Source organism: Gymnodraco acuticeps, unplaced genomic scaffold (genome assembly GCF_902827175.1).
Source record: "Gymnodraco acuticeps unplaced genomic scaffold, fGymAcu1.1, whole genome shotgun sequence".
NCBI classification, from domain to species: domain Eukaryota; kingdom Metazoa; phylum Chordata; class Actinopteri; order Perciformes; family Bathydraconidae; genus Gymnodraco; species Gymnodraco acuticeps.
Window position 1 is genome coordinate 274817 of NW_022992244.1, and position 12979 is coordinate 287795.

General features: G+C 39.0%; 1 protein-coding gene across 1 annotated transcript; it reads left to right on the forward strand.

Annotated features, from left to right (window-relative positions):
- The first annotated feature begins 3678 nt into the window (after nt 1-3678).
- Nucleotides 3679-12042, forward strand: gtf3c5 (general transcription factor IIIC, polypeptide 5). Its single transcript, XM_034206358.1, has 11 exons — nt 3679-3993; nt 5521-5719; nt 5831-6032; nt 6132-6312; nt 7145-7249; nt 7642-7756; nt 10004-10084; nt 10294-10382; nt 10998-11080; nt 11362-11504; nt 11777-12042. The coding sequence occupies exons 1-11, from the start codon at nt 3766-3768 to the stop codon at nt 11956-11958; spliced, it is 1608 nt and encodes a 535-aa protein (XP_034062249.1). The 5' UTR covers nt 3679-3765; the 3' UTR covers nt 11959-12042.
- Nucleotides 12043-12979: the final 937 nt, after the last annotated feature.

Sequence of the window (12979 nt, forward strand, 5' to 3'; positions counted from 1 at the left end):
AGAGACGTAAGAGTGACGGGAAAAAAAGTTTTCTGTGGTTGTAATTATCTATTTCACAAGTAGGCCATTCAAAATGGCGACTTTAAGTTAGCGCCTGTTATCATTAGCAGAAGAGACCAAACACTAAAATACAGGAAATATAAAAAAGAACATGCCAATTTAGAAAATGCTCATGAACATCCCTTGATGTGGTTACAGGTCTCGGAAACCGTTTAAAAAGGTGCTCAGTTTGTAAATGTTGATGTTTGATGAACTTCAGACTCTTTGTGGACTCTTTATTAAACAGGCTCCATTTAAATGTATGCCTCACAAAATGCATTTGCATTCCCAGCAAAAGATAAATCAATCGTCACGCCTTTAAAATATGTCAGCGGTGGTGAGTGCTGATACTGGCTTGGATGGAAGCCACGTGTACAGGAACCATACACCTAACTCTGCCCTATGTTTCCCTGCCAGAAGTGTTTCATAACGGCAAACCATGCCATACAAATTTGACTACTTGATACTGATTTATAATGAATATGAATCTGAAAAGAAAATCTTTGACTTTAGCAACACATTTCATGGGGAAGGTTTACACGAAGCATCATACCATGCAGTGTTTCCAAACCTAGGGATAACGTCCACTACAATGGTTACATCTGAAGGTTCAAGGCAGGATAAAAGGGGACAAATAATATTTAAGCTAGTTAATATGTTGATCTTTTCATTTCCAGGCCTCTTTAATTATCATGGTGTAGAATATTGTTTAACCAGTTAAATGGATCAAAATGAGACATTGGCAATTTAAGAGTAGCATCTAAAAAAACAGCATTGGTAGCATGAAATGTGTGCTTATATAAACAATGAAAACTACAGATGACTTGCAAGAGTGCAGCGCAAGCAATGAGCTATAATAATCTTGGATTTTGCATACAGAAGATGACAAGGCCCTAGGTGTGGCTTAATGCATACACCACATACTCATATTGTTATGCATACAGAAAGACTTTCAGACTAACATACAGCCAGCTGCAAACCCAAGTCAGAAACGTTGGATGTCCGGAAGCTGAGAGAAGGGATGACAGGAGAGGGGAAACGCTGAGTGAGAAGTCAGAGTGAGTGTCAGAAGGGGGAAATCTGAAGGCAGCAGGCTCTTTCAGAGTAACCGTCTGATAACCTTATCATGGCCTCCCCACACTGTAACGGCTGGAACAGGCCTGCTGTGTGCAGGGAGGACTGGACAGGCCTTTGACTGAGATAGCACCCAGAGCTGGAACACTGTTCGATGGACGAGGGCCCCCTAGAGAAGAGACAGAAAAAAAAGTTGAAATCCTTACCACATAACACAACAGATTGTCAGTCTTTTGTCCCCTCCTCCGTATATCCATACCACAGAACACTGAGCTTCACAGTGTGATAAGCCAGGCTGGACGTCACCATTTATGTTTTTATTGAAGCTCTGATAGTGCTCACTAAGTTGATTCAAATTAGTTCGGACATGCTTCAACATTTTATGGGTTCTTCATTGGCCCATGCTACACCCATCTTTCAAGTTACATGAAAATGTGTTTGGTAGTTTTTCCTGGTCCTGCTGAGAAACAGATAAACAAAGCAATCATAGTTAACAGTGTTTTCGTCAGAATTGGAAGACTTAACCAAGAAAACCAATGAAGGGAGTCTTCTAGTTTATATTTCAGAGCAAACCTGTTTCTATCAAAGATGGAGGGGAACTGCCAAATATTTCAGCCATCATTGGTTCTTGTCCAGTGTTGTTGAAGTTGTCTAGCTAATCTAAGGCCATGAGCCCTTTTCACTGCAGGTATTTTTACCTTGTCGTAGCAGAGTGCTATAGCAGAGCAAGCACAGGTGTCACTGATAATGCTAACGATGGCTCAACTATCACAGTGAGCCATGTAGGTCAATCAGAGAGCCATCGTTAATATTATTGATTACACCTGTGCAAATGTGAGCAGTCCAAAAAATAATCTTACACAGAATCAGATGGGTGACTCATATTTAAATAAACAATTTGTATTGCTGGCATGCCTCTATGTTGAATAAAATGATTTCCCAAAACATTTAAAATTATAATGAATTGAACTAAGTTTGGGCTATGTTTTAAAAAACGAAAAAGTTCAAACTTCTTTAATTGTCCCACAACTCATGTAGCATTTATGCTAAACTTAAATATTCACAATTCATTTTTATGTAAGCAGTTTTATATTGGTGTGAGTACTGTTTAACAATAGTTAAATACCACCTTAATTGACTACATTTATCAAGACTTTATTACGTTTTTCATTGTGGAGGCATTTCTTCTTCGGGTTAGTAATTGATGCAAAGGGAAACAGTTTTCACAAACAATCAAAAATAAATAACTTCAATGGAACTCCAAATCTGCCATATTGTATTTACAAGCAGCAGCATGTTGGAAAAACATAATGTGAATTTGATAACTTTGTATTTTTTGGAGGACATCCTCTATACTCACTGCTTTACATCTTTAAGCTAATGTGAAACATGTTCCAGGCCTGTCTTAACGTAGAGGCTGATAACTCGATAGTTCCAGCACCAACATCACATTAGCTGGCCTTCAATAAGGGAAGTTATTTTCCCAATCCCTACAACTGCACATGAATGCACCATTCCAGCAGTCATTACCAAAATGGCCCACTCAAGAACACGAAGAGAAAAACATTAAAAAACAAATATAAGTTGGTTAAGAAAACAATGTTAAGCGTTGTACTCCCTTAAAGGCACAAGAGAAGAAGACAAACTAGAATCTAAGTAAACACAGTGTCACCTCACATTAAAGTGACCTTTATAACAACATATTATATCACTTGGTAAACAAAACTTTTTTTCTTCGAAGTCCTCTTCTCTGAGGGGATGACAGTCTGCTGACAGTTTCTGGGAGGGACCTCTTTACAAAGGTCACAAAAGAGTGTCTCTTTCTGATAATACAAAGATTAAATAAAATGGCTGTATTTGATCTTCAATATAAAATAATAGTAAGAAGACCGATCATTCAAGTGGACACAGAGTATTCAAGAAAAGTAATTCAGTTACTTGAGTTGTTTAATTTTGATGGAGGCATCATGGTATTCTCACTGCCTGAGGGTTTTCTCCATCATATATTTTATTTGGCTTTACAGCGCCATCTCGTGGTCAAATGTACGCATTGAGTTCAATGTTACAGGTTTTTAAAATAAGTTTTTACTTATTTGATTTTTAAAAAAAGGTGCGAGTATAGGCCGGGTGACGTACAAATGTGATAATGTCTTTGCATAATTTAAAAACAGTATTTAACAATATCAAATTAATAATATCAAGTCAAAAAACTACAAAATGTAATTAAATCATAGGCTATATGATTCTACATGTCTTTTTGGTATGTGAGTTGAATCTCAGCATTTAAATACATATCTGTTGCGTTTAATGATAATATGTTTCCAAATTGTTTACGTACAGTATATGGATAAGTTATAGTATCGGTAATGGCCACATTTAATGGTCGAATTAAAAAAAATCAAGATAAATGTCGACATCACTTTGTTTTTATTTTTATTATATACATATTCAAATGAGTGGTAAATTCCCTGAATTTATTAAACAGAGAAACCCAATCTACGATAGGGGACGTACGCCTGCGGAACCAACGTTAGCTGAACTTTGTTTCCGCACGGTGTTATTTTGAACATGGACACACACTGCTGTAATTAATTGAGCGCGCGTTCTTACTTCTAGTTTATGGTTTAACTACATGTTTGTTAATGTGTCTGCATGGATATCCCAACTCAATCATCCAGCATGTCGGAGAACAAGGAGCTGAAGCTGGACTTCATCTTGAAGGAGCTCACTCTGTCCCCGCAGGCTGAGGAGGCTGTCCCCGGCAGCTCGTCCAGCGTGGAGCTGCAGGACCAGAGGCTGGTGTGTGTGGAGTACCCGGCGGTGGTCAGCAGCGTGGACAGGATGCTGGAGACTCTCGGGGGGGAAAGAGCCGTGTCCAAAGTAAGCAGACCATCACTGGGACACACTGATGTTGCTCTTACGTCCTACAAGTGTAAATGGGGTGACTTTAAACAGTCCTACAAGCCGTCACAGTTCACTATTATGCTATCCATTTTAGACTGTATTCAAATGCCCTCAATTATGACGTATGTTAAAATATCATCCTAATGTTAACAGTATGCTGTATGCCAGGGCTATTCAATTAGTTTGGAATGGGGTTGATGAAAAATGAGCAATCATATTAAGAGCTTCAGATACAGTAAATACTACAACAGCATAGTGGAGTGCATATATTGTCTTTAATTAAATCAAACAACATAGCCCCAAGGCCTTTATAGATCTAAATGGCAAGTTCAGAACTCAGTAGGCCTACATGTGAAGCTACTTTAACCATCAACATCCATATGAACCATAATCATTCACGCAGAGATGCAATAAATGACAGGAGTTGTCACTACAGTAGCTAGTAGGTGGGTTCGAAACCCAAGCCCGCCGAAGTTTTTAGGCAATGTCTTCCCCTCTATCTCTCAATTTAACACCCTCTCTGTAATACAAAAAAAGTATATTACTTTTTAACATTATACTCAAAGGGCCAGTAAATATCACCCCGGGGCCGGATTTGGCCCCCTGCTGTGCAAACATGATATAATATAGTCATTGGTGTTGTATACCTTATATCAGTGTTTCTCAAACTTTTTCATACCAAGGACCACTTAACCAATACAAAAACACTCACGGACCACCTAACTCCACAAATATCCAAAAACACATCGTTTTTTACAAATCGCCTGAAAATTTTACAAACAAGTGGCAACATGTGTGATGAAGGTGTTTATCTGGGTTATATCATGCAATCGAAAGTTAAACTTAATCTCGCTCCATTGCGGAGATATTCCCGCGAGAGTGCGGAAAACTTTAATTAATTAATTAATTAAAAATGTGAAATTTTACCAATATACTCACGGACCACTAGGGGGCGCTCACGGACCACCAGTGGTCCGCGGACCACACTTTGAGAAGCACTGCCTTATATGATGGAATGTCGGAGTATTCTGATATAAAACTTCATGTTAGTCAAAATGCTACATTTCAAAACATTTTGGACTAGCTTAAAATACAATTTTGTATTATTGGGTGAGCAAATTCAATTTAAATTCAAGAATAATTTCATAAACATTTAAAGCATGGACATGATATGTTAAAATGAAGAAATAAAGATTGAAAAGCCATTTGACATTAACTTTAGAAAAGCATGGCTTCTTATTGTTGGACAACATAAACATTTTGAATCTAATTTGAACATGAATATTAACAATGGACACTATACATATTGTAACTGCATTTTTTATATTTAGATGCATCATTCAAGTCTCAAAATAAAATTGAACAATCCATTTTCATTAAAATGTTCATATACCTCTAAATACATTCTCTGGCGATTTGAAAACAAATGCACAAGTCTTTAGACACTTAATTTCTAAACTGCACTAATCTGATACCTGTCTGCATTTCCTGTGAATCCCACAGACCTTTGCTCATCCCAACAGGCGTCTTGAGCTGCGTTTCCGACCTCAAGATCCTTTCTGTCACTCCCTGTGTGGAAACCGCTACCCATCGAGCAACCTGGTGCTCAGAGTGCGGCGTCGGGTGCGAAAGAAGGACCCCAAAGACGTTGAGATCCACATGGATATCCTGGGAGTCATTGCAACAACATACAAATTCCAAGGTTTAATTTAACCTCCTTATTGTGTAGAGAAGTGTTTTCCCCTTTCACTGATGTGAGATATTTTCTTTGACTTTTTCTTCACATATATTGATTACATTTGTTTTTGTGCAGGGATGGCAGACTTCCAGTGCCTCGCTGTTGATTCAGAAGGTGGAAAAGACACTTCTTTGTACGATAAAATCATCCTGCGCAAACCCGAGAATCAAGATTTCTTTGAGAAGCCCATTCCCCTGTTTATTCCCCCGGCCAGCTTTTCCCGCCTCGACACCCCGGTGGATTATTATTTCCGACCTGACGTCAATCAAAATATAGCGTAAGGGAAAAACATTAATTAATTAATTTTCAATGTCACTGTGCTAATGCAGCGTATCTGGAAAACGTTCACACTTTTTCTTCTCCTTTCTGTTCACAGCCAGCCCTTGAACAAGAGCAACTTCATCGGTTTGAATCGAGCTCGTCGGCCCCACAACGCCATCTTTTTCAGCTTCAATGACCCAACCGTCCCTGGCGAGTGCCTCGAGGCGGCGAAACTCAACTGGAAGCGAGTCTGCGTGAAGGAGAGCGACAAGCAGGCCGAGGAACATTTGAGACAGGTATGTGTGCTGCTGCAGTCATGGTTACTGCTTAATGAAATCAGAAAACATAGAGGCTTGCTAGTATAATGAAAAATGATTAAGAAAAAACATAATGAAGTTTGAATTAGGTTAAGTATTTTAATAAAGCAGGAGAGGCCAGTATCCAAAAAAATATTTTTAATTGAAAAGGGCTAAAAACTGCGAAATGTTAATTTTAAAATGAATTAATTTACAGCAAGAGTTCTTAGCCTGACAGTTCTTAATCATGTTGTTCTGTTGCTGAAAGATTATTGTTTTTTGGTTACCAATCGTGAGTGTTTGCTTCCTTTCTCTGTTTTATATCATTTTACTATAGATATCTTGGTTGTGGACGATGGCTCCAAAAAACCCAATTACTGACATTTGATATTTAATAACATAATGTTAATATAATAATATGGTGATGTTCTTCTTTCAATATTCTCTGCGATTTTATTGAAAATAAATGTGTTTAACAATACAGTGGGCAGTCATTAGTTGCAGCCCTTATATTTCCTTCCCTGTTCTCTTAACAGTAAAATATATTTAAAATACTTTTGGTATTATTCACCAAAACACATTGTCTATCTCTGTGCATACACCTTCAATTCATCCCCTTCCTCATATACCAATTGCAAGGCTGGATTTTTCATTTGTAGATTTTTAAACCTGCATATTCAACATCCATGTTTGCAAGCATGTTCACCATTGACTATCATAAACAACTGTTTTGACTCAAGAACTAGCTGCTTGTCACATTAAACATGATTTTATGTAACATCACACAGGTCAAATTTGTATCTAATCTCAAGCCAAACTTTTTTGTCCTTAGATGTTTGAGACCCGGCCCATCTGGTCCCGGAACGCAGTCAAGGCCAATATCAACATCCACCCTGATAAACTGAAACTGCTGCTGCCCGTCTTCGCCTACTACATGGTGAGCTGAGGGACACAGCGTGCCTGGTAAACAGTTGGGGGGGGGGAGGAAAATGCCATTAGGTGCATATTCCATGATGTTATTCAGAGGAGAATTGAGCCTCAGGGAGTCGTTGCTTTGTACAAGAAGAACTAAAATGTCATATAATAGAAAATACATCTCTAGAAATAGATTTCCAGCCAAAAATAAATCCTTTGTAGTAGAGTCCCTTTGAGGATTCCAAGAAAAAAATCCTTTGGGTCAACAAATACTATGAGCTTCATAGAGGCAGTGTTTTGTAAAGAAAGTAAGGAAGTACAATGTTAACTTACCAAAGCAATGATTCAACTAAATTGAAGAGGAAGATTTTTTCCTACCCACAAGAAAGTGAAACATCAGATTTGCTCTTGCAGGTGACAGGGCCGTGGAGGAGTCTGTGGGTGAGGCTGGGCTATGACCCCCGGAAGACCAAAGAGTCCAAGAAATACCAGCTACTGGACTTCAGGATCCGCTGTAGCACCAAGCATGGTAAGAACTAGAGTAGGGGTGTCCAAACTACGGCCCGGGAGCCAAATGCGGCCCGCGGACCATTTTAAATCGGCCCTCAGCAAATAAAAAAAGTATAATGGAATATGGCCCACAAATTAAACTTGTGCTTGTCTTATGTTGTACTTCTTAAATATAAATGTAAAAATATATTAAACACAGTGTTTCCCCTAGGTTTACTGCTTTGGGGGGTGCTGCCTGAGCGGGGGGGTGCATTGGAATATATATATTTTTGAATCCTCTGGAGCAGAGAGAGGAGCTGTGGATTATTGTTATTGATTAGTGCAGTGGTTCCCAAACTGTTTGTGCCCAAGGCACACCAAAGGACAAGTACAAATCTCAAGGCACACCTATTGTGCAAAATAGCCCTTATAACACGTGTTATCACTCATATCATGTAAAATATCTGTAAATGTGCATAATTATTTACTAATGCCAAATAAAATGTGACAAAGACAACTATATTACTCATGAAATATTTATTAACGAAATATTTCAGAAATTAATTTGAAACTTTATCAAATTAGGCTTCATCAAAGCAGCAACACACTCATTTAAACCAGACAGGTCACAACATTAAAAATGAGGCAAAGGAAACTCAGCAGAAATTCAGCACAGAGTGTCAATGCAAGGAAGCTGCATTGTCCATGGTCCTGAACTACAAATTATAAATGTAACATTTCAGCAATCAGCATTGAAACATGTGCTATTGTAAATATTTTCCCGACTTACAAATTAGTGAGATGCATGTGCCTGTCGGGGCGCGCAGAATTTTTTAATCCTTGGTGGCACTGAGGAGAGGGCCACTCGCAAGTCCTGTTCAACAGAGAGCCGTGACCTCCTGTTGTTCTTCATGTAAATCAGAGTAGAGAACGCCAACTCCAGATATGGGGTCGTTACTAAAATGTTTTAATATATTACATATTACTTTTTAAAAAAAAGTAATATATTACACTACTTCGTTACTATCTACATAGAGTAACTCGTTACTTTACTCGTTACTTTACTCGCCGAGCACGTACGAACTGCGCGTGAGTGGCAATAACTTTCCTTACCAGCAGGCGGCGGTAGTGTGTATTTGTCATTCAAAACAGGCAACAACCGGAAGACAGAGAAGAAGAACAGACTGCGTGATATAAACAAACAACAAATAGCGTGTGCGTTAGCTTCACCTTAGCATGTGTTCTTTGCAGGTGCTTGTTGAGGTTTGACGTGGTGTTTCCAGCAGTGGATAACAGCTTCTGGCCTGGACACAGTTTGCACCTCACCGTCACATTCCTGTCTATTCTTCGGACGAACTCAAAGTAATGGGCATACCTCCACCCCATGAAAGTTATCGCTGACTCAGCCATGTTTATGCAGCACTGCACGTGGAGATGTGGATGCACAAATCGCGCAGATTACGTACATATAAACCTACAAAGTACTGATATAGTAAATGAAAACATAATTATTTTTGTGTAGTTGTATATTGCAATAATAACATATGGTTGTCACAACATCGCACGGCACACCGTTTGGGAACCACTGGATTAGTGCATCAGTGTTTCTTAGGGTCAAAAACACTAAACTCACAACTTAAAATGAAAGTGTTTAGTTTATTTAATAAAAGAGCACATGTTCAATGTGAAAAGTGACAGTGGATATAGATTATTTGCAATTTGGTTCCAAATGAAAAACAAAATTATAATTTATTTTTATTTTTTTAAAACACCTTGAATTTCAGGGGGGGGAGGGGCTCCGTTGGCGGGGCTCCGTTGACGGGGCGCAGCGCCCCTCCAAGACAATGGTAGGGGAAACACTGACACAGTAGTATTCATGTGTTAATAAGACCAATTTCCACATAAATTCAGTCAATTAAAGTTGGAAACATTTTCTAACATATCTTAGTTGATAAGCAAAAAGCCCGATGACTTATTTACATAGAAAACTTGAAATACACCCTTCCTATTTCTCCTTATTATAATCAATCTGAGGCTTCTGTTTTAAGGGATGAGCTGCCAACACTCACAAGCATCATTGACCTACATTTGATTGTAGGCCATTCGTATATTTTTCTGTATGTGGCCCTCGGTGAAACAAGTTTGGACACCCCTGAACTAGAGGAACTCATCGTTATCTACCAGAAGGTTATTTTCCAGTTCACCGTTATCATGTTTTTTCCATTTTTAACATCAAAGATTAAGAAAAATGTCCATCTGGCCCTGTTTATTTTCTTTACACCTTCAGGGTATTCATTATCTGACATGCCAGTGAAAGCCAAGAGGAGCGCTCTGAACTACAACCTGTCCATCACAATGAACAAAGCAGGTGAGTGGATGTAGACAAACTATATAAAGGAGATATGTAAAGTTCAGACGTGGTTTCCGGTTCTTTCTGAAAAAGCATATGGCTTTATAAAAGTTCCAGCATCGATTTGAAACGTTGTGTCTGAGAATCTGTAAAACAATCTCCATCCTCCCGCTACTGTTTCCAATGTTCACTGATAATGTTCTGGAAAAATCGTGTTTTTCCCCCAGGTCCTCAGGCTGCGAGTGTGATGGAGCTTCCCGCGCAGGAGGGTCTGGGCTCCACTCGGGACCCAACCCCAATTTCCTACCAGCTGAAGGTCAGTGAGAGTTCAGCTGTAGTGTAATGTAATGAAGTACATTTACCCAAGTACTGTACAAAATATAGATAAACTATCAAACAAACCATGTTTTATTATTATAGGTTAAGATTGTTTGGTAATTCAAATAAGCTCCACTATTACAAGCTGTTATGAACACATGAATGCGTCATAAATGGGCTAATTTGCAGAATAAGTTATTTTACTTTTGGTACATTAAGTATATTTTAATGCCAAAACTTTTGTACTTTGACTTTTTATACTTAGCAGTACTTTCACAGTTTTGTATTTCTACTTTTACTCAAGTAAAAGTCAGATGAGTTCTTCCTCTACTGAAGCTCAGTAACTGGAGTGATAGGACAATGCTGCAGCATGGTGCTAACATGCTAGTTTTATACTATTTTTCGGCGGAACTGATTTGTCGTTATATCTTACATTTTGTCATTATCTATCCAATATCTTCCTATCTTGAGATTTTGTTGATTGTTGATTGCTAAATGTTGATTCATGTTAGAAGATAACAAGGGTTGCTTTACTTGTTTGAGTCTAAATAGAAGAATAAAGTGATGGAAAACTTTCCTTAGACAACGTTTTTTTTGTGTTTAATCCTCACAGGAGTCATCCTACATTTTCAAAGAGGGCATGCTGCCTCCACACAGACAGATGTTCTACCAGCTTTGTGATCTGGATGTGGAAAGGTACGTTAAATTGCTGAGGGTGTATTCTTCTTTCTAGTATTCACTTCACTAAATAATATGGGCTCTGAAACTCATATCAGGGGACAGTGTGTGGGAGAGAAACTCCCTCTGGAGGGACTTTGGGATTTTAGCCTTTGTAGACCATTTAAATTCACTAAAACCTATATAACACACTACAGGTAAGGGAAAAGAACAAGCACCTCTAAATTGTACTAACAATGCTGGAGAAAATGTGTATATGCACCAGTGTGTGTCTGTGATTCAGCTTTTTGTGTCTCCAGTATCAAAAAGGTGATCGCTCAGATTGCCGATGAGGATCTGCCCTGTGACGAGCGGGACGGCTGGTGTGTCCTCGGCACTACGGACAAACTGCGGGACATGATCTCAGCCATGATCAAGAAGGTCATCCGAGCCAGTAAACCACGTAAGGAAAACATCCATTACAAAGAATGGCTGCTCTTACTCGGGATGTCTTCATGGACAACTAGGACAAAGATTGTTAAGGTTACATTTACAAGACGAAAAATACTAGAAGCATAACAATCTAATAAGGCTTCGGTAGCTAAGACTAAGCTAATTAAAAATGCTGCTTTATACCTCGATACTAACCATTGAGGAAGTACATCCTAATGTTTGTTGAAATATGGACAGAAAACCCTTGGAGAATTGGTTCTGATTTAATTTCTCTCCCTTCAGCCATGCCAGAACTCCCCAAGAGACGCAGACGCAAAGGCCTTGCAATATCCCCGGGGAGAGGCTCTGATTCAGAGGAAGAGAACGACAACAAGGATGACGAAGACGAGGATGAGGACGATGAGTTTCTGCCGTCGGAGGGCAGCGAAAACGAGATGGAGACAGAAATTCTGGACTACATGTAACAAAAGACAGCCATTTCCTGATAGAGTTGATAAGTCTGTATTATTTTTTTCAGTTAAATCTAAATAAAAAAGAAAGTATTTCTAGTGGTTTTGTCTTCTATTATGTTTTTGGATTATACGGTACAACTGAAAGGATTCAAAATTCTGACATAAGAGATACGCAACATTGTCAAAGCAAATACCTTGAAAGTGCCACATGCTTCACATACCTATCCTTTATTTACCAGTGTTACAAATGTATTATTCTATGTAAAACGTTTTTATTGTTTTAAGATTGTTTTGAAAGTGCCGTTCAGAGGGGATGATACGAGTAAATTGGATTCGAACCCTATTCCGCCGCAGCCTCTGCCAGTAAGACAGTTGTATCCACATGCTATACGAGGCCAGGGGGCCCTTGTTAACCTTACAAGCCCTCTCTCCATAGTAGCAGAGAGAGTGCTACAGTATCCTGTGGGACTGGGAGGTGTGTACAGGGGGTGTGGCAACGGGGAGCGCTCTGATTGGTCCCCCCCCTGTTAAAAATGAACAAATCCAGTCTGTACAGGTGCTTTTGGCACATCCATGAGGATGCTTGTTTGTGGATTGTTGCACAGCTGTGTCAACTCAGCAGCGCTGGCCTCCTGATAAACAACTGCAAGGCCCGACAGAGATTGTAAACAGGAAATGTTCTTATATGGCACTATATGGGAATTAATAAACCTTTAGGGGAATAGCTAGATTGCTATTTATTGCATTTTTTTTGTCTCTACAGCCCTGTAATACCAAACCCCATATCTTAGACGTTAGGCTGAAATACCATTTCGAATTGAGTCTCAATCTGGGGTTTTGTGTAATGGATTAGTGTGAAGCGAACATTTTATTCGATTTAATAAATGTTTCTGCTGGGTCGCCTGTGTGCATGAAAACAACATTGAAATCGAAGATGATTCAGTCATGGCCCAATAACTTAATGTCACCTGGTGTGACGAATATGTCTTAGTGCTAAACAAGTTCTGTGCTCAGTGGCGCTTCATACTCAAGC

Coding starts and splice junctions, on each gene's coding strand:
- gtf3c5 (XM_034206358.1), top strand. CDS start 3,766: ATGGATATCCCAACTCAATCATCCAGCATGTCGGAGAACAAGGAGCTG. Junction 5,720..5,830: donor AACAACATACAAATTCCAAG/GTTTAATTTAAC, acceptor GTTTTTGTGCAG/GGATGGCAGACTTCCAGTGC. Junction 7,757..10,003: donor CCGCTGTAGCACCAAGCATG/GTAAGAACTAGA, acceptor TTACACCTTCAG/GGTATTCATTATCTGACATG.